General features: G+C 37.7%; 1 protein-coding gene across 1 annotated transcript; it reads right to left on the bottom strand.

Moving 5' to 3' along the window:
* Nucleotides 1-4,105: 4,105 nt before the first annotated feature.
* On the bottom strand, nt 4,106-25,576 carry LOC121882949 (serine-aspartate repeat-containing protein F-like). The gene is made up of 24 exons (XM_042391500.1): nt 24,110-25,576; nt 22,711-22,848; nt 20,452-20,709; nt 20,299-20,361; nt 18,411-18,452; nt 18,222-18,290; nt 17,948-17,983; nt 17,811-17,858; nt 17,567-17,620; nt 17,379-17,426; nt 17,008-17,280; nt 16,015-16,062; nt 15,881-15,919; nt 15,662-15,694; nt 15,448-15,495; nt 15,314-15,364; nt 15,172-15,219; nt 14,978-15,025; nt 14,824-14,868; nt 14,522-14,614; nt 14,001-14,045; nt 13,877-13,906; nt 11,467-11,511; nt 4,106-11,108 (listed from the first exon to the last, which is right to left on the bottom strand). Exons 1-24 carry the CDS (start codon nt 25,485-25,487, stop codon nt 10,957-10,959), a joined length of 3,132 nt encoding a protein of 1,043 aa, XP_042247434.1. The 5' UTR covers nt 25,488-25,576; the 3' UTR covers nt 4,106-10,956.
* Between the last annotated feature and the right edge of the window lie 55 nt (nt 25,577-25,631).

Genomic DNA, 25,631 nt, shown 5'->3' with positions numbered 1-25,631 from the left:
TTTTTCAGCATTTTGAATGTTCTTCCTGTGATGTTGTTATGTCTTACCCGCTGATTTTGGATCACAGTATTGCTGAATATATATTTCAGAGACCTGCTGTTACAAGACAGTATAGAAGGTTGTAAAAAAAAAACCCTTTGGCTGCCATACTGGAGGTCCTTTGTATTTTTATTTTAAATTCAACCGCTTCATCTCAAAAGAAACACATATTGTTCATTTCTGTGCTAATTTTGTGCATCCTGTCACGAACACTTAATGTCAGTTTTTATGTGAGAGTGATCTATATTTCACACCAGCTTACATGAGAAGAAATATGGAGCCAACATACTGTCATGCTCCCCGTGCAAAATCCGATTAATCTCACGTGACACACAGACTGTAGAGAAACATGAGTGAAGCTTCTGCAGCGTCACTTGTAGGTTTCTGAAGAGATGTTTTGAAATCTGGGCAGCAAATCCATATTTTCTGTGATTTGCATGCAATCAAGTTCCCCCCCCCCCCCCCCAGACATAGCTTGCTTCCAGCTTTAAAGAGGACGCGTCGTCACATTTCCAGGTCTATATTTTCATTCTGGGGCTTTACTGGAATATTTTTGCATGATTTATAGTTTTTAATCTTTGGCTTTTGACTTTCAGGGAGCATTTTTAAACACGTTCATCTCAAGTTTTGGAACTTTGTCCATTTTTAACATCAGGCATTATGAGAAAAAGCATGATATTAATAACATTCATTTTGAAAATTTTCCTGTCATAAAGCAAAACATAAGAGAGAAAAAAAAATGTCCTTGTGAGGAAAAAAAATATCAGTATTTTTTAGAGAGAAGTTGAGGGTTTTACCATTTAATTCAATGCAGCCAGAGGGTTATTGGACCCGGAATCTAGTGGTCGTTACAGGAACTGCATCTTCAGACACTAATATGTTAAAGGCTCACTGTGGAGTTTTCTTATAAACAAACAAAAGTGTTTACAGTGAGCGTTATTCACCAAAATGCATTGTGTGCATCCTTCAGGTTTAACAAAGGTGTTGAATCTATTTCCTTCCTTATAAAACATTTGCAAAGTGAATGTTTTTTAAAAGTGAAATCCTGCATTGTTTACATCCATGTTTACCTCTTTGCCATCTTCTTCTTCCCTGCCATTTATTTTCTGGCATATTGCTGCTTTTCTTAGCACATTACAGCCACCTGTAGATCATTTGAATAGTATGAAAGCATTAGCAGGATTGAGTGTCTTTGCACATGCAGGAACGGAAAACAGGTCCCAGTCTTTAAAAAGACATAAAAATGGCTCCATATCGTCACCAGAGGTCAGAAACTCCACAGGGAACCTTTACTGTAACGACAACATTCAGCCGTAAGCTTTGGTTGGTGTGATGTTTCCAACTTTATTCTTTTCTTCAGATAAAAAGATAAAAGTGTTAAATAGACTTAACATACGAGGCCATTACCAGTATTTTGGGTTGTTTCTCTTTCTTTTGCTTTTCGCTTGTGAACTTTTTTTCAGTGTTTTTTACTTTGAAGTCTGGAAAAAGGTTTTCACTGAAGCTCAAAACATGATACATCACATCCTGTTGGTGAGATTATATTTACATCTCATGGGATAAAAACTATGAAAAACAGATTTTCAGATTTTCAGATGTGCTCTTCATCACATGTCACACTGTCACACAGCACTGTCAAAAATGTCTTTTTTGCTGTTTATTTATTTATTATACATTTGAGAAGTCCAACTTCTGATTTTTGAGCATCACCAGACTTAATCATGGTATGTTTAGATATTACTTTCAGACCTCCATGATGGCGCCAAATGTGGTCAGCAGAATATGTGAGATACAAATGCAATGACTCCATATTTGGAGCATTTCTGCAACTACAGGCCAGAGTTTGAATCCCAGTTTGGAACATATGACTACACTGAAACTGTGCCTAACTGGGAGATTGTAGAAGAGAGGACATGACATCATCCATAGAAGAGAAATACATGTGTTGTTTGCATTTATGCATATGTTATATTTAAAACATATTTACATATGTTTTGCACTAAATGGATATAAAAAGGGCAAATGTTAACCCAGATGTTTGGTTTCAGTGATGTAAATGTCTTCTGCTTTCTTGGCAACCTAAACTACCCTGATCACAATAACTTTGTTTATGTCAAACTCGCAGCAATGACTGCACATGCATTTCAATTTATACAACACTGTGTAGAGCTGTATTAGAAATGAAGTGTTCACATAAAGAGTTTTGTTCCAAAATGAGGTCACAAAATAAACAGCAGCCCTTTGAGAATCATTTTCTGACATGGAAACATTTAACGATCATCTTTATTCGATTTACTGATGAATTTTCTTTACAATAATTCATCATTTTGGAATTAAACTCTCCATCACAAGCTTTGTCAATGTATTTCAGTCTTTATAATGACCTCCTTTAATGTGGGAGGCTGAACTTAAATGATTTATTTCTCACTGACGTTGACTAATGTTCGATTTATCTCAGCCAAAGCCACCTCTTCCATTAAAAATTCAATGTATTGTTTCTAAGCATTAAGTATTTGTGCTTTGAGAGTTTGGGCACTGAATGACATTTTTTAAATGATTGATAATTTCCTAAAAATGAATGCACAATTTTCATTTGGTGATATATATTTATTTAAGTTTCATATCACTGTTCTTTGATTGTATAGTTGCAGTAGGCGCTGTAGGGAGACCAAACTCAAAACTGAATTGTGTTATCATGGAAAGCCGGTATATTATAGGAGCAAAAACTGTTCAGTTAGCAGGTGTTAAATGTATAAATGTCCTCAAAGGCAATTTGCTGAAATGCATTATGTAAAATGAGCAAAATAAATATGAACACACGTAGATTTTCTCACTGGTCACATTTCTCTTGTTTTTGTCTTGAGACTGTTTCATCGCTTTAATAATAATCCAGTATGTGAGAGAGGGAGCTGGAGCTTCAGATGTAACACTAACGGGGATGGATCCTACTTGCAGCTGCAGGGAATCAACAATCAGGACAAATGTCTGTTTCCTGGGAGTGAAGCTGGAGGCAAAGACCAAATGAAAAGGGACTAGAAACGTAATGTTTTCTGAGAAGATTTTTGAGTACGTTCACTCAGGTTGAAAGATGGTGCTTGAATTCACTTTGCACTTAGTGGGAAAAAAGGAGGACGTAGCCTTGAGTGCAGGACAGACTCGCTGTGCTGCAGTTGTCAAACCTGTCTCCTAGAAATGATGTTTCTATAACACTAATTTGCAAGAGAAAATATGTTTTTAGAGAATTGCAATGCCGCCCAGATTACATTTTCTATCAACATAATGAGGGAACATTTTTTTAATGAACGTATCTGCAAAGTAGCAACATGTTCATATTGAATCTGTCTGCAAAACTGTCGTGAACCGTGACGTTTTGTTTTCCCTGCAATATCAGCTCAGAGCAACCACAGCATGATAATCGTTTTTTATGGTTTTTATGTTTATGCAGGCAAAGCACTTGAATGAGATTAGAGGGGAGTGAAATGGTGGTTTTGGTTAAATACTGAAAAAGTCACAGTGACTTGAAGCTGAGACACATGTTTCTTAACATTTAACTGAAATGTCAATCTTTCCCTAAACCTGAACCAAAGCACCTTATCAAAGTGTCACCTCGACCTCCTCACCAGTACAGGAACAGAGCACCTGTGACTGAATTTACTAGATGCACCAATTACATTTCCAATTACAGTCTAATTTCTAGGAGCAGAAATATCCACAACTTTAAATTTCTTCGGACATTTTAACACTGAGTTAAGGCACCAGATAATTCATATGATTCACAAAATCATTGTCCTTTTCGATATTTAAACAAAACCACAATCTTTCCTTAACTTTAGGGGGAATGCAGGATGCGAAGAACGTCACACTTCACCAATTGGTTCCAAAATGTATTTAGAAAAGCAAATTAGTGGCACATAAACACCTCATGCATCAGGTAGGTATTCATTTGCTCTACAGAAGCCAGAGTACATCAGTCTCAAATGTTCTTCTGTGTCTCCATAATATTGACTTTTTACTGAGAAGTATGTTCGCCTATAACATTATAAAGAAAAACACAATGATTATGTCACAATTTTCTGCATGATTTTATTCAAATTATGACTCAAAAACTGCATTTTGGGTTAGTATTCTACATATGACACAGCGGGCATTCTCAGTACAGCCTGAGATGTCATTTAATTTGCTCCTAAAATATTCAGTACTGTGATTGGGTGATTGCATTCTGCCTTGTAATACATGCAACAGGTTGTTTATACCGTCTCTTTATGAAACAAAGTTAAAATTATTGCCCAAGTTTTATGTTACAGTCTAATGACACTGATCTGCAAAGAAAAACATCTTCTCTAATTAGAACAAAGTGAATTTTTCCAACCAAACTTGTGTATTTTTCTTCTCTCTGTCAGTGTGAGACCTAAAGATTTATTAATGAGTCTCCAGAGTGCAACAAATAAAACAATCCGTGTTATCTACATTCTTTATACAGCACAGGACCTACTGCTGGATGGTGTTTATTTTACACTGAAGAGTTGGTGTTGAGTGCAACTGAATTATAACTGCAAATTACAACTCGAAAATGTGGCTTTGTTTGAATAACAACAGCATGCATAATACATAAGACATCACCAAATTGCTTCAAAAACAACATAAACACAATTCACACCTTCTGCAATTAATCCGCTCTTATTCCTGCAGTTACAACACAATCATCATCATGTTCCCCGCTGGCTTAAATTCTTGAAACATTTCCATATTAATAGAGTTCATTCACAAAAGACAAACCCAGGATATCTACGGCTCTGTTGAGTAAGTAAACATCAGTAAATATGAAGTAAATGGAGGTGTTGAAATGACTTTCGGTAACAATGAATCCTTTACAGATTCCTTTTCAAGGCTTTTTTTTTTTTTTTTTTTTTATTAATTTTCACGCACACACACACAAACACACAGCTTAAATCTGTTGAAAAGCCCCAATATTCTCCTCAAAGGAAATTAGAGAAGGTCTCAAATTATTATCATAAATATGTCTCAACAGGAACCATAAATGATAAAAGCACCATGTGCAGCTGTGATGTCATCCTCTCAGGCCTCTATTTACAGCATATGGGTTGATATACTATATAGAGTGATTAAGGCAAACAGTGAGTTTAGTTCATCTGCAAACCATAACGCTCAAATTATATTTATTCATCAGTAGATTAATTTTTTAGTAGGTTGTTTTCATCATTTTTAATGTCTTATAGTTAGCACAGCTGTTGTAAGCTGACCCGCATGCTCAAAAAACAAAAACAAACTATTGTAAGTGCATTAAATTTAGGACATTTGGGCCAGCTAGTTATATCATTGGTATGTTAAAGGCACTTTTGATGTAAACAAGCAAGATTTTGTTCACAAAATGAACGGAGAACATACTGAATGTGTTTCTTACTTTATGAAAAATCGTTTTAAAGCAGGACTATGTCACTTCTGCTGAACAGCAGCAACAGCGGCCTCTGCTGCCACAAGTGGTGATTACAGGACGCTGGTGCATTTAACTCTGTTGATACCTGAGCAGTGAGGATACAGCACTGTTGTAACATGAGGGAACACTTATGGCATGTCTAGACCGTAAGCGTAACACGAGCAGCACGTTTAGCAGAGCAGCAGCAACAGTGAGTGCTCCGTCTGTGTGTCTAGCAGAGACACTGCTAAACGTGCTGCTCAGGCTGAGGTCTAGACACAGCATAAGTGTTAAAGTCTGAAGGAGCGGTCAGTGTTAGACCGCTGTCTTGACAGGGGGGGTTACTGTTGTGACATCCCTCACTGTGCTTCTGGTTGATCTTATTTCTGTGATCGTCAACATATAGACCCACAGCAGCTGTGTGCTAAAATGTAGTTGCTAACGGCTAGCGTTATACTCTTCAGCATCTTCACACACTGCAGAAAATAAAGTCTGGTGGCTGCTAGTATGTATTTTAGTTCTGTTGATAACGATATAGTTACATATTGGCGAGATAACAAGTGATTGTAATTCACTGAAGGGTTCATCAGGCTCATCAGCTGTTGCTTATTAGTTGAAGAGTCATCTGCACGTACTCATAGAACTGGAGTTACATCCAGGTAACTACTACTATTCTAAAGGGTGATCGTAACCGCTCAACCCAAATTACACATTACAAGAACAGGCGTCAGGGGCGCGGAGTGGGAATGAAAGAGGCGCCAGTCCCTCTATTACAAGTCAGTTTACCATCAAAATGATTTTGAAGCTGTTATTTTAAGGTAAAATAGTTGCATAATGTTGCTTTAAATTGTTTACAACAGCTTGCAGTCTTCTTCTCTTTTATCGCAGTTATGCTACTTTTTACGTCATGTGACCATCATTACATGTTGATAAGTGAAACTGCATAAAACAGCACAGCTGTTCAAACAACACACAAGGCAATGTGACATGCAGGACTGCAATAGTTGGCAGCTGAGTGAGAACGCTCTAAAAACATTAGCTCTAATGCTAAACTCTAACCAAAATGTGTTATTGTTATTTTGGAAACTCGCCAGTTATCGCTCTCTGCAGTCATAAGAATATAAATACCAGCGTCCCCTTACTCATGACGTGCATTTGCATTTTTTGTCATTATGCTGGTAGAACATGTGATTCAAACACAGCACCTGCTCCTGAAATTATTCTACCCGCCATTAGTGGTCATAAACTCCACAGGGAACCTTTAATGGCAAGAAATTTAGTTGGTCAGTAGAAATTAGTAGAAAGCAGGTGAGCTCTTGGTACCAATAAGTCATTTATGTTGTAAATTAAGATGGAATTTTTAGAGTTGTCAGAGCTGAAAGTATTGATTTTGAAAGCATTTAACTGAATTATAATCATGAATGAAACCTAACAAATAATCAAAAAGCTTCAAGTCACTGACAACTAACAAATACATGAAACCAGGTCAAAAACTGTATCTGCTCAGAAGATGCAAATCAACAAACTTGAACTACTGACCAAAAAAAGAATCAAAGACAAGAAAGACACTGAAATAAAACAGTAATAAAAATTGAACTTTGCTTCGAGTGAACACACTGGACGCTGTAAGAACAGCTGCAGCGTGTCACCAACAAAGACTTGTTCTTAATAGCATCATGTGTATTTAAAACATGTAATCAGATACGTCGTCAAGGATAAACGCAGTATTCCATCGTTAGACTCACATGAATATCAATGAAGTCTGTGAAGTACTGAGATTAGATTAGACTAGATTATCCTGTGGATTGATTGATTTGTTTATTAAATTACTGTGTATATAGTACTTAAAAACATAATTACACCACGTAGCTGCAGCTGAGTGGTGTAATTACTGTTGGTTAATATCACACAGCTGCAGAACAGCTGGAGTTTCAGGACTTCCAGACAGAGCAGAGCTACGACTGCTTCATTTTCCTGCTGAAAGAGATTTTATTCAAAAATGAAAATTCACTTATGCACTAAAGTATTCATGTCTAAAATAAACACTACGTTTCTTCAGTGTTTTTTTTTTTTTAAACACCACTTTAACATCCACACACTCTGTGGGCGACTGAATGGTTGTCAGATCTCATTTGGCCATGAAACATGAAGGCTCCTCACACTTTCATTTCTCAGGCCTGCTGACCTAAACCCTGCGGGCTGACAGGAAGCTCAAGGCTATCTTAACCTCATTTCACACTCGTACTTGACACACCAAACCTCAAGCTGAAGATTCACACTTGTAAATCAGCGCCCGGGGTTAAACCTTCAGGGCAATGACAGCACATAACATGCTGAGATTTGATTGGACAACAAACCGTTGCTTTGGTCTGACAATGAATCATACTTTTGATGTTAAAGATGCATTCAGACTGAAGGCAAAAGCAAATTTTAATCTCGCTTTAACATGTGACATGAGGCAGACCGAAAATAGCATCGTTGTCCGGGAAAAAAGGTGAACCTGTCGCAGTTTTTGCTGCAATGCAATGTCGTCCAGTGAGACAACTTACATACATCCAAGCACATGTTCCTGGTAGATTACCGGTGTAATATGAACAGCAGAGTATTTCTACTGTTTACCTCACGATCATTGCAACAAAAGAGTTGCTACTGTGATAACTTTCCAAAAGTTGTAAAATCCTGTCTCTTAGTTTTATAAACCATTGTGCAACAATTTGGCGTCTGATTCAAGGTCGCAGTAACTGACTTCCTGGACTGTTAGCTAGTTACTGTAGCAACACATGTAATAAATGTGTATGTGTGACAGCTCAAACCCCAAACTGATCTCAGAATCTATCAAGAACTCCAGTTCTTCTGTTAAATTGTTACAGATCTTTAATCTTTCCTCTTGTCTTTTATGTTACTGAAACAAATTCAAACAGCTTCAAACAAGTAAAAACACTTAAACATTTCTTGCTTCACACGACTTAAGAGTGAATCTGCATTTGTAAGTATTTACTTGTTTGTTTCAACTGTATGAAATTGCGCCACTTCTTAAATTTGCTTCACATTCAGTCTGTACACACCTTCAGACTTTTTGGGGATAATTCTGAAAAGTCGAGGATAGTCCAGCACTGAAGTGAGACTTAATAAAGCTGCACTAATGAGAGAAGCCTCACATTCTGACCATGGCCATGACAAATACTCACTTCTCATTGGCTAGCATGTGTCACTTTAAATCATATATTAAAACACCTAAAACATCAGTCAACACTTACTGTTCTAAATCAGTGTGCAAGAAATCTTAAACCTTAGGAAACCATAGCAACAACAGTAGTGACTTGCGCTACGTTACCAGGTAACTTAGGTGAAACTGCCTACTGTATATTTACGAAAACAAAGTTTTGTGCATGATCACATGCTCAGAAACTGTAACTATGAATAAACTGTCGGCTAACACGGGTCTCATATCGGGATTAAACCTACTGTGAAAACCCATTTTGGTTCTTTTGACATCAGGTTTCCATTTAGTAAGACAACAATAGCAAATTGCTGGTAATGCTCAGCAACAGTTTTGTAGCAACAGTAAGCTTGAGCCTTGTTGCTTCAGGCACAAAACCAGAGCTATGAACGAGCGAGGTAACTGAAACTTTGACCATGTATTTGTCTTAATAAATAATAAACTACATGATCCATCGCTGGATTAACATGACACACATGACATTCATTCAAGATAGAAGACATCACAGCGTCTCATGAGTTGGTCACATTTATATTTGTCCTGTACAGACTCCCTGTTTCTGAACGAGTTAAAACAGCTGATATTTTACTATAGAACAAAGCTGACTTGTTGATATCTTTGGCATCCAGGACTTTTGAAGTTTAAAGACAATTTCACAACATTACATCTAATGGGGCAACATATTTTTATTATGTATTACATCACTGATGATACACTATCGGTCCATTTTATCATTTTCTGTCCTGTCTGATGCTTGTTTCATTTGAACTGGTTAACTGAGGTTAACTGAGGTTGCATGGCAAAGATTTAAAAGGCTGTAGCAGTGGGAAATAAAGTTGTTTGGGAAATAGAAATGAAATAACCCTAACCCTAACCCTAACCCCCTAACCCTAACCCTATGACAACAGTGTTCAAGTATTGAATGGATATTGGCATTGGATGAGTGGACCATATACTGTGAATTTTAACTTAAAACCTTTGTTTTTTTCTGTTACAAGTTGGCAACCTTGTTATGAATCAGCAACTTCTTTGAAATATAACATAAAACAAAAGGGGTCAGTGTTTGGGAATAAAAAAATTCCCAACAATTAAATCCAACATGTCAAAATATGTCTTTAAACTAAGAAAACAGCAGTGCCTTTTAATGTAAATGAAGCATGTGAAGGTGAGGTACATACAGTAATGAGGTTTTGCAGTTTTATGCAGAGGCAGCTGAAGAGCTGCAGCTCGTCGGTCTACAGTAGGAAAAAGAGTCTCATCAACATCCATCCATATGTTGGTGAGACTGATGTTCATACTCATGATCAGAGACAGGGAGGCTGCTGGGATCACCTGTGGGAGCTCCTGAGGTTTGATCCCCCTGACATTTATTTGCATGCTAATCTGCAGCAGATGCAGCTAAACAACAAAACACAACTGGTACGGCTATGATACAGATGATAACGGTATTTTAAACCAGTAATTTTAGTGGAAAAGAGGATAAAAGTAACAAATTGTCAACTTATTGACAAGTTAAGATTTAGAGTATTGATGTTCTTCTTTTTATGAAAAAAAGGGCTGAAATATGCAACATGCCCATTCAAGTAATATTTAGTGTCATTTATTTTCACTAGACATTTGTTGCAAAATGTCCCAGTTTGTACTTACTGTTAAATTGTCTTTTTTTTCCTTTTCAAAATATGATTCAAAGCGTAATAAAAGAGAAAAAGTGACTTTTTAAACCGAAGAATTTGAATTTCTTTTGCCAGTACAACTGCCTTAAACTAAGCTACATTTTATATGAAGGTTGTATTTTAGAAATCATTGACTAGACTGAAAGTAAACAGAAAAATTACACGTTATAAGGTGTGTACTTTTACATCAGCCTAAATTACAAACATATGCATTATGTACAGTATATTGAGTTAAGAATATTCTCATAAATGTGTTGGTGTTTTGGATAATAAAGATGTTATCTACAGCACAAGCAAGGCACGACCGGTGAAGACTAACTAGTGGAAGCAAAACATCACAGCGAAGCATCAGCTGAGGGGAAAATGGGAAAATATCAACAACAACCCCAGGAGCTCAACCACTTAGTGAGAAAATAAATACATAGATAAATTAAAGACAACATATTTCTGTCCACTTGTTGCTCTCACGTTTATCTGTCAGTCTGTGCTTGTCCTCTGAATCTAAGGAAGTCCACAGATTCAAACATCTCCCCCCTGCTGGGCTGGAGGATTCAACTGCCATCAGATATGAGGTGAGAGGTCAGGTCATCCTATTGACCCGACATCCTGGCTGCTCTCTGCTGCTCCAACATCGACTTGAGTGCAGGAGACATCATGGCAGGGGACATGGCCGGGGTGAAAGGTCGTAAGGGGTAGTGCGCATTTTTGCCGGGGACATAAATGCACTGGAAGTATCTCTGTCCTGTGGAGACGGTGAGATTATGAGTCGGATAGATGGATCCATAGTGGTTTGAAGGAGATGTCAGTTAAAGATGAGAATAAGATCCAAACTGGGCTCCATCTTAACATGCTACTAGCATAACACGCCTGAATCTGTACAGTCAAGTAGATCGAGTTGAGTTGCATTGTGGGTAATGTAGGCGAGGTTGATTTTGACACTTTAAGAAAAAAAAACGTCCATTGTGAGCAATGTTTAATCAGTAGAGTGCATCTATTGTTTATTATTGAGAACCAGCTCTGAAACTGAACTGGTAAATATCAAAATGTATAATATTTACAATTACCAATTTTATTAAAAGTAACATGTCAGCTTCTCTCACCTGTTTTCTTCTTGTCTGTAGCGTTGTCTTCAGTCTGGCGCTCTTCTGTGAGAAACAGTGATAAAACAGATTGAGATATTATGTTGTTGTTGTTATTGTGAGAGGATGATGAAGGATGAAGAGGAGAGTTTACATGCAGGTGTGTTGCAGTAAGGAGGACAATGTGTAAAGACAACCTTGAAAGAGAGCACACACTCTTTCTATTCTATCGCCAGTTAACTATTATTTATGAAGGGAATATAATAAAAAATTCAGATATGGTCTTTTTTTCTGCTCCTTTTTATCATGCATAAGACTGACCAGTTTACTACTGGTCTGTAGCATCTGTACAGCAGTGAATATCTGTACAGTCCTGCTTTTAAACAACCTACACAAACCAAATGCAAATTATCTACCTTCAGCTTTTAGTTGGGAACATAAAAATCTAACTTTGTATGACCCGTCCTAGCTACTGTGTCAGACTTTGATATTAAGAAAGTGTTGAACCACTCGGGGCAGTGGGGGAGTGTTGATTCTCCACTGGATGACTCAATAAGAACAGAACACCAATACCCAGATTTAATGGGATTTGGTTCATGGATTTAATCAATCCAGCTAAGTATTATTGTTGCTATATTCATCAAAAGCCGTAATCTCTCCCAATAACTCAAGGCGGCTCAAAAGGCCAGTAATCTTGTCTCAATCAGCTCATCTCATTAAATTATAATCACTTTTATTCCTAATGTCATTAGAGCGAACGTCTCTTCATACTGAGTTAACCAGTGGAAAAGATGGTGAAAATTAACATAATACCTCAGGCTTTACGGGAAGCTCTTTTTCCGTTCTCTATGAACAACAAGCATATAGTATGAAGCATTATTTTCAATTAATAAAACAAAAGATTCTCCTTCATCCAGGTGATAGAATATCCAAAGATAATAAGTTGGATTTATTGTTTTTGTCTTGAAGACGTTTCTCCAGTCAACCAAGAAACTTAATTAGTTCCACCGACAACCTCTTTAGATCATTCACACCTTTACTGCATGTGACGTAAACACTTAGCTTAGCTACTCAAAATAGCCAATGAAATAACATTAAACAATGACATAACGAGTTTGTTTTATGATGTGACAATGCTGTGATTAAGGTTTGGTTAGATTTAAGCACAAAAGTAACTGAATTATGTTTGGGGGGGGGGGGGGGGGATGATGGTTTGGTTTGGAGAGATGGATCAGAAAGAGTCTTCCATGTTTTATTGATCCATTCATGACACCCTGACCTCCCTACATGGATTTATATAATAATACTCATGTTTTAGGGTTGGGGTGAGTGTTAGGGTTAGCACCAGAATTCAACTTTAACATCTTCCTAATGCATTTTCGCTATGTGACAAGACTATCACACTACTTCATGCTCTGAAACTACAATAATGCTTGTCAGTCAACATACAGTGTATCACTGTTAACTTTGCTTTTATTCCTTGTTTTGTCTTAGTCTTTTTCCTTGGAAAGCACTTTGTAACTTTGCTATGAAGTGTTCTATCAAAATGAGGTTTATCATTATTAAATGGACTGTACTTGTATAGCGCCATTCTAGTCTTCCAACCACTCAAAGCGCTTTTACACTACGAATGACATTCACCCATTCATGTGCTGAATGGGTACAGAGGCTAACATGCAAGGTCCCAACCTGCCCATCAGAGGAAGTCTAATCATTCATACACATCCACACACTGATGGCACAGCCATCAGGAGCAATTTGGGGATAACTATCTTGCCCAAGGACACATCGACATGCGGGAATCGAACCGCCAATCTATCGATTAGTGGACGACCCGCTCTACCTCCTGAGCCACAGCCGCTGCAAATTACTGCAAATTACTTGCATATCATCAGTTCATAGGAGGTAAGTTTGAGTAGAAACACCAGAGCAGAAAGCATTGCAGAGAGCAGTGTCTCTAATATTACATTCGAATGATTTGGTGGGATGAGGTCAGGAGCACATAATAATATAATATAAAGACAGGATTTTAATAAAGTGACACCACTAACATTTCAAAAAACAGATTTAACTATCTGAAAGGTATGAAGTCAAATCGGGATGATGACAGAAGAGCTTCATATATATACGTAGTACCAGACTTTTGACACCAAATAAATCATGTGACTCTGACAACTGTGACCTTAAAGTTGACCTTAACATCAACAGTCGAAAGAGGTTTTGATGCCTGAACATCTCGACCCATCAATACAACTGATGAAGCCTCTTAAATGAAACATATTCCACAAGAAAACAAAATAAATCCTTTGACTTCTTGAATTTCTAGATAAATAATAAACTAACAATATCCACATATCAGTTCAATGAAACCTCATCGGTTATTAAGGTTAGTCGATATAATTTACTCAAGATAAATAACTTTCATACTCACTAGCACGTGCTGGATGTTTCTCATCTTTATCTGGAATGTGATAAGGGAAGTAAAGAGAGATGCAGATCAATCTAAAATGTAGGAGACACACATTTAAATTCACTTTCTAAATCTGTTTCCATACCTCGAGCCTCCTTGACTGATTTCTTCTCAGTCTTCTGAGCTTTGCCTGTGAGAGGAGAGACAGCCTTATTACAGCCTGCCGAATAACTCAGACATTGTGGTACATTTAATATTCTAGTGATATTATTCCATCTCAGTGTAATACGGCTTGACACGTCCCTAATTAGAACTTTATCCTGCATAAAACAGCCCGTTTAATCACATAATCTCTAACCGTATGTTTTCAAGAGGTGTGATTTGTCCTGAAAGATGCCAGTAGAGACTGAACATTACCACGACTCACATATAACACTGTTTGTTTTGCTGTTTAAGAGAAAAATCCACCCTCTTCCACTGGCTGATTTATGTTTATGTGTCATAAAATCATGCCTTATTTTTCTTTTTTGCCAATAACTTTGATCTTGTCTTGGCTAAAGATAAAAGATGAACATGAATAATTACAAGTATAAGTGCAACACTCCTGCTGTCCTCCACAAGCTAATGAAAGTTCATCATTTCGAGCTCATTAATTAGAGGATTTACCTGGTTTCAACTCTTTGGCCGGAGAGGTTGCATTCGACCTCTTTTCAGATTCTAGTCTTGTCCTCAGTCTGAGGTGTGGTACAGGTTCTGCATCTGGATCAGAAATGATAGTGTAATGATGAAAAAAAACCCTAAAAACACAGCAATACTCAGGTTAAAATGTATATAATTTGATTCAACTTCTGATTTCGCACTTGCACAAACAGAAGAGTGAGAATCTGAACTAAATCAGATGACCAAACCAGAAGGTTAAATCACATAAAAAATGTAATTTTTGTGAACTCATCCTCGATTAGTTTTACCTTTCTTGGCTGTCGAGGCCTTGGCTTTACTCTTGACAGGAGACGCTTCTCAGAAGAGTAAAAACAATTTAATTTCCAATTATTTTGCATGTCACTGAGAAGAATGATGATTGACTTTATGCAAATTAACGAATGTCAGCGTCAGCGTAGTTACCTGTCTTCTCTGAGGCTGATTTTCTTTTCTGTCGTGCAGCTGCAGGCTCTAACGTAATGAAGAGAGAGTTGTGATTAGTGTTTTGGATAATTTGGGGAGTTTTTTTGTATATTAGCTGCTCCTTCAAACAAAAGAAGGAGGTTCTATGTGTTAAATATTTTACTATGACACCCGCTGGGTCAATGATGTTTTACCTTTCTTAGTAGCAGCTGCAGTTTTGGTTTTCTCTTTCACAGTTGGCTCTGCAAAAACACATGAAAGATATGAAAGAAATTAACATCCAGTTTGTTTTTTCCACGATGTATAAACTTAATATTCAACCAAAGTGTTGATTACCTTTCTTAGCCACTGCAGGACTTTTGGTTTTCTCTTTTTTTGCTGCTGGTTCTGTATCAAAACAAATACATAATAAACACAATATACTTTTAAATAAAATGAATATTCATCAATATAACTGTACAGTTTCTCACCCTTCTCTGCAGCAGCTGCTTTGGTTTTGTCTTTGGAAACAGCAGCATCTAGAATTGGCAGATGTGTTAAATTATGTTATTTTGCTGAAATGCTTAAATCTGTCTGTATGTTTACAGCAAAGCGCTGCTCCAATTGCTGTCTGGATCATTTGTAACAGTCCTCAAGTGTTCAGCACTGAAAACACCAAATTACTGAGCTGTAAGCATGAATTACCTTTCTTTGTTTTGTCTTTGGCCGCTGCTGGCTCTGAGGGGATAATTGGAGTGAAATGGCCATGCAGAGTTAATTTTCTATAATGAATGCATTTGTGAAGCACATTGTGCCATTTTACATCACTGTTATATGCTGCAGCTGCAGTTTGTTACAGGAAATATTTCAATTAGCTGACAAATAAAACACTTATTGGATGTGGAGATGCATAAACTGTAGTACCTTTATCTGCATCAGCAGTCTTGGCTTTCTTCTTTGCAGCTGGAAAAGAACCAGATATTAAATTAACTGTTCACTGCAGTAATTAAAAACAAAATAATTATGCAAGTGAGTTTATATTATTAAGCCGTTTCTACTTTTCTTTGTGGATTCAGCCTTCACGTCTTCTTTAACGGTCTCTGGTTCTTTAAGAAATAAGAGTTTAGGTAAGTTTTGCTTCACAAGCAGATATTACAGTAGAACATCCTAAATCTTAATAATTTATATTCTGAAGCGTAAGCATGATTTCTGAATAATAAAGATGTCCACATTGTTTCAATAGTGAAATATAAACGTCTATATGCATAAAACCTGACCAGGAAACCAAAAGCAGGAGAGAAGAGAGGTTTATTATTGAGATTTGTCTGCACAGAGTTTCTGGATGTCCTTCCTAAACCTCTACAAGGGAATTTATCACTGTCTACCTTCATAATAGGACTTGGAAATATTTTACATTGTAAAATCTCTAATGCGTGGGAACATTATTTCAGGCATAAAATCATCTAGAAGTCTCATTTATCATTATTCTTTGCAGACTTGCCTGTTAAAGTCTGCTAAAAGTTTGCAGTCTGCACATTAGTTCTTCCCAACTCTTTTTTTTTTGTCAAACAATATTCCAATTACAAAAATTATGGAGCTTTTTTATGTCTGACAACTATAATGTTCCTGAATGAGAATGCAAACTCATCTCTGCTTTGGCAGCTAGTGGATCTTGTGATGAACAACATTGTTTATTGAGAGGAAAATTATCATTTAGCTCTTTAAATGTTGTGTAACTGTTTTTTATACAACATGTGTCTGATGTAGTTGTCATAAAACAATCAGTATTAATGCATTTACATGGCTGCCAGCATGGTGTCTGTTGGCTGTGACCCAAATATGAGATTATAGTTTGGTTGCTGCTTTGTTTTCAAACTGAAATGCTGCTCTTGTGGTGGTTAACTTCTGTGTTATGGACGTTTAGTTTAGCATAAGAATAAGATGTTATCAATATCTGTCACTTTAGAAAAGGAAAGTTTTGATCTGATTGGATTTTTACTGTGATTTGGTCAAATAAATCTGAGTCTCATCTCCACCAGACTCTTCCTCACCCGGAACTGGAGTCTGGACCTCAGGATGAACTGGAGGCTCCTGTTCTGTGGCTTTTGGCTTGACTGGTGGGATTGGTTCAACTGGCTGTGCCGGTTCAACTGGTTGGACTGGGGGGACCGGCTGGACTGGTTCTGGTGGGGGGGGCTGCATCATTGGCTGCATTGGCTGGTGATACGACTGATATTGTGCGTAGAGCGGCTGCATTGGCTGAGGCTGCATTGGTGGGGCGCCAGGATGAACAGGGTGGGCGGTCAAAACAGGAGCAGAAGGAGCTGAAAAAATGAGAAAACACATGATCACACTGTTTGTGAAATATATATCAAACTAATATCCCTTATGCCTGCAGCTGATAGGACAACAGTGTAAATACCTGTCATCGTCGGAGGAGGGTACGGGTTGTCTGTGACTATGTGATGAACTGGAAGATATAAATTTGAATTTGACATTTCAGCAAGTTGACATTTGGAGGTAAATTGAAGAGATCCACACATTTGAAGCAGGACGTCATCTCCAGAGTTATAAAATCAGACATTTGTATGATATAACTTTTCTACTTACCGTACCAGCCGGGTGGGGACGGGCAGTAGACTGGTGCAGGTCTGCAAGGACCAACTGAAACAAACAAAACAAAATATATTTACGTTAGTGGGTGTTGGTGTCATCGAAATGGATTTTGTACGAATATGTAAATGTGGAGGTGTCCCTCCAGCTTTCCACACAAAACAAATTATTTCATATTTATTGATGCATTTTACTGTACTTTATGTTGTTGTTTTTTTTGTGAAAAAAATATGTATTATACCTTCTTGTTCAGATTCTGGGACCTCTGCTGGTTTTGGGGCCTCTGTCTCTGTCAATAAAAATGACCAGATGGTTTACAGTGGTCTTGATACATATTTTACTTCTCACAGAATGAGTATGTCTGAATGAATCTCTTACCTGGTTTGGAAGTCTTTGTCTTTTCCTGTTTCTTGACTTTTTATCAGGATTTGAAAGAGAAAACTAAATTAAACTTGTGAAGAAGTTGTGAAAAAGTTTTGTAAATGACAGTCAGGTGTGTCCAGTAAAACGACTGCTCCGGATATTTATCATACAGCCAGTTTGTCGTTATGATTCATATGATTATTTTGTGAATCTTTCTGCAAATTTAAGGCAAGTTTAAACTCAGACCTAACCTCCAAGTCTGTTATACACCTGAAGTAAGTCTGGTTACCTCTGAGAAGAGCAGGAATTCTCCTGATCCTCTTCATTTTTGGCTCCAGACCTGCAACCCTGGGAAGAACTAGTCACAGCACGCACACATATTTTCATTTATGACACCACAGTAAGAGCAAGCATTAATAAATACATTTAGATTTCAAGTCATAGTGTGTATGAAGATGGAACAGTGTTTCACGGTTACCTGTCCTTTTTGGCTTTTCCTCTGTCTTCACAGCTTCATGCTCTAAAAATCAAACATTAAAGGCAAAAACAAGCACATAAGTTGAAGGAACTTAACTCAGCTGTGCTTCATACTGCTATAACTATCTTTAAATTATAGGTTTAGAAGTTTAGAGACTTTTCTGGCCTGAACTCTGCCTCTAAAGTAAAACTTTTCAGTCTGCTCCATGCAGTGTTTAGGTTTGGCTTAAAGATACAGGTTGATCAAAAACACTAAATCAACAACTTCATAATCAGAGACTAGCCTTTCTTGTAGAAGACTCAATCAAAATTCCCCAACAAACACTAAATAATACATCCTGGAAAAAACACATAATACTAAATCTTAAAATAATGAGTTTTCTCTGGTGGCCATTTAGAGAATCAGTGAAAAAAGTAACATCCGCACGTTTAAGTAAAAGTATAGACGTTACTTTTTCCACTGATGCTGCTTTCTAATACTTTTGCACCGACATGATGTGTATATAATTACTGTCCTTACTGAGAATCAGATCATTTTCATCAGTACCTTTTTTCCTTCTCAGAGCTGAAACCCTTTTTGGAACATCTGCAGACACAGAAACATGAACATCACTGACAACACAAACGGACGCACTTAACACTGAGCTGCTCCACAGACGGTACGATGCAAATAAAGCACATGAAGTTCATGCTGCTCTACCATTACTTGCACATACAAAACAGAATTTTAAACATAATTTTAGTGCAATAACTAAAACAAAAATCTTGATCTTAGTCTATCGTGTCTTTACCCAGTTAATCTAAATGCAACATGTGACAAACTAACTCAAGTCTTTCATGTTGTTCACTTGGTTGCTTTATTTATGCATCAAGATGGACGTGCAGTGAAAGATAAAACTCCTCTAACAGCTGCAACATTTGATCTTGACACTAATGTGTGATGTGTTTACTATTAGAGGGTCTCATATCAACAGCTAATAATTTTTGGCTCACGTCTGCATACTAATTGCACATAGTTTAACGCTATAAGAGAGAGGAGATACTGAAAATGACAGGATCAATACATTAACTGAGATAGGATTGTACCTGCCCTTCTTAATCCAACTTTAAAGTTATTTGTGATGATAATATTGTGATTTTCTATAAATAAATTGTCAAAATAAAATTCTCAATCAAATACAGGGCAGAAAAAAATACAGTTTTCATGCAATAAATTAATTGAAAACCTAAAAGTGCTTTTTATATTACATAATATTGTCTGTATGTTACATATGAAATTCATTTAGTGTGGATGACACACCTAAATAACAAAAAATAATCATTAAAAACAGATATTTTACCTCATTTTCTTGCAAAAAATCCACCTACCTGCCCTGATTGAATGACTCTCTCCAATCTTTACAATATTTCTTACAGTGTCTCATATCTATGAACCACATTTTATTTATATTCTTATAAAAAAAAACTGTTTTTTCATGTCTTTTAAAAGCTGAATAGAGATCTGTTCGAGCCAAAAAATCCAGTGTAAAACAAGCATTACTTTGATTACAGTATTGATCGTAGTGCTGTTGGATCTCTTGCTCTTCTTAAATTATTGTTTTTATTTCCCTTTCCTCTCCTATTCCTTTTTATTATCCCTAAAAGTATACTGTCTCACTCAACACTCAACATAAGTATGTTCAATCTTGAATGTATGTATGATCTATGTTTTATGTGTACATGTGTGTTGTGACATCTTATTTTATCAAGCCACCATTACCAGTAAACAGCAACAGTATTTCCTTCTGCAAATCATGCTGGTCTCCACTATTAACACCCTCTCTACTGACAGTGAGCGTGTTAAGATGAAGATGATGTGATGTCTTCCACCTTATATGAATATCACAGACCTTTTTTCTCTGCAGTCTTCACCACAGACTCTCTGATCTTTGCAGGCTGCGAGCAGGGACACACTGAAACCACAAAGCAGAGACGTTACTGAAGGTTACACTGAACGTAAATATGATGAAGTAGTAAAGTAGTAATTATCCTCCCTCTCTGACCTGTGGCTTCAGTCTTATGTGCTTCCTCCTCAGGCTCAGGCACAGGTTTGATCACATCCACCGTCGCCTTGTCCTCGTCGTCGTCTTCATCGTACTCCTCCTCTTTTTTATCTTCAGGCTCGTCTATAGATTTCTGGGGTTCAGCCGTCGGCTCCTCAACCTCATCCTCATCCTCATCCTCATCCTCACCCTCACCCTCATCCTCATCCTCATCCTCATCCTCATCTTCCTCCACAGGAGCAGCAGTCGGACTGGTAACTGATGGCAGAAGTAACAAGTGGCTTCAGCATAGATTTGTATTCATTTATATGAGGTGATTGATTACATTCACAAAAAGGACCAATAAACTGACAGTAGTCAAGTTTTGTTTTTCTGCTTCAATCTGAGAGAAAAGTTTGAAATTTTAGATGTTTATTTTGTAATAATCACACATGTAGCACTAAGGTGGGTTTCATGTTCACTGTCATTCATCCTTTTCATCAACAGCTTCAGGCTCAGTTAAAGGTATACTATGCAGGATTTTCCTAAAAAAATAATGCATACAAAAATAATCCCTCTCAATCGTCACTTATGACCCAGTAGAAGTGTGTGGTGGTGTATTTATCTATAGAGATTCTGCCCTCTGCCTGTATTTTCTTATTGTCTTATTATTTTGCTGTTTTCGGGACATTTCTGGGCGTCAACCTTTGGGCAGTGGGTGTGTAGCTCCCAGCCAATAACAGCATGCAGGGTGTGAGGTCGGGACTCGTAGCGATCAGGTTACATCTCTATCTCCATCTCTCTCCTCTGCTCTGCTCTGCTCTCTGTCTCTGTGTCATGGATGTGTAAAGAGCAGCAGGTCTGTGTGTCTGTTTGACCAAGGGCGGGGCTGAGCTACACACACACAGAGCAGAGAAGCCACAGCGGACAGGATGAAGCTCTGCAATCACACTAAATCTGGCAATGCGGCACCTTCCCACAGGGTTGTGAGGAGGTGTGGGCGTGTTTATCTGTGCTTTAGAACGTAACTGCTGTGAAACAATCAGAAAATAACATTTTATTTATCTGATTCACAGCTTTGTTCTCGCTACCGCCACTCCCTCTCTTCATTCACTCTCTAGCTCACTCGACCACCCCTGCTCCCTCTCTCTCTCTCGCTCTGGTGTCATTGAGCCGGGAGGAGGGGCAAACTTTGAACGGTGAGTTTTGAGACAGCAGCCGACAAATCCATAGTATACCTTAAATGCAGGACACATCTAAAATTGTGTGTAAAATTAAAATCTTGTCTTTTGTCATTCATGCAAAATGTCATCAATAATGATATAATAACAATACACCACATTTCTTGTCTGAAACATTAGAATACACTGGCTTTAGCTACAATTATAATAATCAAGTGGGTCAAGTGACATTTGGTTGTTCCACATCCACAAATGGTATTATGAAAACTATTTTATATAGATCTTCTTCTGCCTGGAATTATTAAATTGATTAATAACAGACTTCAAGAAGCTGCTGAAACAAAGACTGATGAGTTCTACATAGGTATGTTTTTTGTCTTGACATTTTTTTGGTTGTAACAAGTTGTTTTTTCTGCCTTATTATTGAGAGCACTTGGTGATGTTATTATTTGAATTTGACGTTTTCTCTTGTATTGAATAATGTTGATAAATGTTGACTTATTGTCATTTATGCCATTTAGCCAATGGGGGTCCAAACACATTCAGCCAAAACATGATTCCACAGGAATCTATCAAGTTAAATAACAAAATATGTGGAGGAGAAATCCCTGCAGTTTTGTGGTAAAACAGCATTTTTACTGGCTGAAACCTTCAGTGAATTATGTGGATTCTTCTTGTCTGATAAACTGCATGAAATAAATTATGACAGTGAAAAACTAACCTTGGATTTTTTTTTGTTGCATATTGTGAATAAACCTGAGATAGACTGCAGAGCCTCTGAAGGATTTTACACAATATGAGAGTGTTAACGTTTTAACCCCTGACAGTACACATGAATGGTGTTTGACGTGTACAGTATGTTAGTTTCCATTGTCCAGCATAAAACAAATATTATTTAATTGTATAATGACTATATTTTGCTGCTTAATAAACATTAAGCATTAAGAATAAACATAAAACATACTGTACACACTGAATTACAGCTGAAATGATGGCACTGACAACACATCTTAACTGAACCTCATTCATATGTGAATTAGTGCAACACTGGAACCAACAGTTTGGAAGTACAACAGCTAAATGACTGTGTGATACTCACCAGTTTCTTCTGTTTCAGCCTCTTTAGTCTGGCTCTCATCATCATCATCAGCCTGTCTGATCTCCTCTTCGTCCTCGTCTGTGTCTGCTACAGTCTTTGTCGCCTCCTTCTGGACAAGTAATGCTGCTACAGAGGGGGCTACAAATACAGAAACACACACAGTGTAGTACAGCACGGTACAGTCACACAGATGTAAATCTTATTTTTTTAATGTGCTGTAATTTTTTGGGAAACAGAAGTGGGACTGATGTTTCAAAAAAGACAACAATGCCCCACATGAAACACACCACCACAACACAATTCTACTGCAAAATAAAGAATTTGGTTTCATTTTATTCAGTATTCAGTATTCAATATTCATTACTTTTTGTTTTTGTTGTTGTTTTTACTGTTCTTGCCCTACTTTTTAATCCCTTTCTCCTTCCCTATCATATTATTGCTTTAATATTGATACAATATTTTATAGAAGGATAGTTAAAATGTCAGATGTCACAACTGGTCAAGGCAGATGGTCGCCCACCTAGAGTCTGGTTCTGCTTGAGGCTTCTTCCCGTTAAAAGGGGAGTTTTTCCTTGCTGCTCATGGGGGAATGTTGGGTCTATGTAAATTAAAGAGTACGGTCTAGACCTGCTCTATGTGAAAAGTTCCCTGAGATAACTTTTGTTGTGATTTATAAATAAATCATTATTTCATATATAAATAAAATTGAATTGAATTGAATTGAATTATCTTTGTCGTCTCTAAAGATGATTTGAAACGACACACGCCAGCCAATCAGAAATAAGCATCCTGTGTGGCCATGTTATGCTGTAATGTAATCAGAAAAAAACAACTGCTTTATTAAATGATGTTTGCATCTATATTGATTGTTTGAGTCTTTGCACACCTGAATGTGCTAATTACTACACTAGTTTATGTATGTAAAGGACACGTTCAAAATTTTTCAAGTCTTTTTCAAGTAAAACAACAGTCAGGAGCCCAAATGAACAGTGAAACATCCTCCTGTTCATACTGACCATTAGAAGATCCCTTCATAATGCATTTAAGATGTAAGTGATGGGGGACAAAATCCACAGTCCTCCTTCTGTGCAAAAATGTATTTAAAAGTTTATCTGCAGCTAATATGAAGCTTCAGCGTCCAAATGAGTCAAATCAAGTAGATATCTTTCAATGTTACAGTCTTTTTAGTGTTTTTATTACTATACTTCCACCGCAGCTCAACAGGGAAACACTGTCCGAGGAAACACAAAGAGGGAATTTGATGCTAAAAAGACTGTAAATGGGTCAGATATCCACTTGATATGACTAGCACATGCTGTATACACATTTATTTTCTGATTTTCTTCTCTCCTCTGCAATGTAATTTAAAATAAAAGCAACAAATTATGCTGCACTGTACCTGTTAGCAAGACGCCTTCATCATAATCATCTTCCTTATCTTCATCATCATCTTTTTCATCCTCGTCATCCTCTAGGGAAGCTAAGGACTCTGATGTGATTTCATCTTTATCAACTGTGTCATCTTCTTGATCAAATGTGAACTCAAATGAGCTGGTTTCAAAGTCATCATCTTTATCATCATCATCATCATCAGTTGTGTCATAGGAGATGTCATCATCACTGAAGACAGTCTCTCCTTCAGACTCTTCATCTGTTTTAGAAGCAACGTCATGGTCATCATCACCTAAGACTCCGCTGTCTGTGCTCTCAAAGGGAGAAACGTCCACTTCTTCCTCCTTATCATCATCATCTTCATCTTCGTCATGGACGTCCTCCCAATCCTCATGCTCAAAATCGTCGAAGTCACTCTCAAAGTGGAGCTCGTCGTCTTTGAGGTCGCTGTCTTCCTCATCATCTTCATCGTCCGCAAAGTGGTCAGATGAGGCGACGGATATGTCCTCGTCTGATTGGTCCAGATCATCATCATCTTCATCATCATCATCCTTAGAGTCTTCACTCAGTTTGACGTCGTCTTCCAGGTGTTTGTCGTCATCGTCATCGTCATCAACTGCAGGCAGTGGAGGGAGCTCTTCCTCATCTGCGAGTTTGTGAACATCAACATCATCATCATCATCCTCATCATCAATGGCGACAGGAGGAAGATCCAGGTCGTCTTCGGTGTCTTCTGCAATGATGCCATCGCTATCAGATGATACGACACCCTCAGTTAATCTGTCATCCTCAGTGTCTTCTGCAATGATGCCATCGCTATCAGATGATACGACACCCTCGGTTAATCTGTCATCTTCGGTGTCTTCTGCAATGATGCCATCACTATCAGATGATACGACACCCTCGGTTAATCTGTCATCTTCGTCGTCATCATCCACGCTCTCTTCCTCCTCCTCGCTGGAAAGAAGTGCAGATTCCGTGACATCCGAGGTGTCAGTGAATGCATCGTCACTGGTATCATCATCGTCATCTTCGTCCTGTTCGTCTTCATCATCTTCTTCTTCTTTTTCAGGGAGAGTTATGTCTTCGTCACTGTCTTCGATGTCAACAGGTACGTCAGACTCCGAATCAGGAGACACAGCTAACTCTTCATCCTCAGAGGTGGAACTAGGTTCAGGAGAAACTTCTTCATCATCATCATCATCATCATCATCATCATCATCATCATCCTCCTCAACAGCAGCAGGTTCCTCAGCAGACTCTTCTACATCATCATCATCATCTTCATCTTCATCTTCATCAACAGCATCTGCCTTCTCTTCCCCCTCCTCTTCATCATCATCTTCATCAGTCACAGGTGCAGGTGCAAGTGCTTCAGGTTCCATTTCCTCTTCCTCGTCTTCGTGCTCTTCATGCTCCACCTCAGCAGCCACATCCGCCTCCTCTTCCTCCTCCTCTGCCTTCACCTCATCCTCCTCTTCATCTGCAGCTGCTTCAACTGGTCCTTTTTCCTCTTCCTCCTCCTCTTC

Source organism: Thunnus maccoyii, chromosome 17 (assembly GCF_910596095.1).
Source record: "Thunnus maccoyii chromosome 17, fThuMac1.1, whole genome shotgun sequence".
Lineage (NCBI taxonomy): Eukaryota > Metazoa > Chordata > Actinopteri > Scombriformes > Scombridae > Thunnus > Thunnus maccoyii.
Note: the sequence above shows the minus strand (reverse complement) of the source record. Positions and strands in the feature narration are given on the sequence as shown.

Excerpts from the sequence above, each read along its gene's own strand:
- LOC121882949 (XM_042391500.1), bottom strand. The coding sequence starts at position 25,487 with ATGGAACCTGAAGCACTTGCACCTGCACCTGTGACTGATGAAGATGAT. Across the intron at positions 18,453-20,298 it reads GAAGACTGCAGAGAAAAAAG|AGCATGAAGCTGTGAAGACA; the intron begins GTCTGTGATATT and ends TTTGATTTTTAG. Across the intron at positions 15,496-15,661 it reads CAAAGACAAAACAAAGAAAG|ATGCTGCTGTTTCCAAAGAC; the intron begins GTAATTCATGCT and ends TGCCAATTCTAG.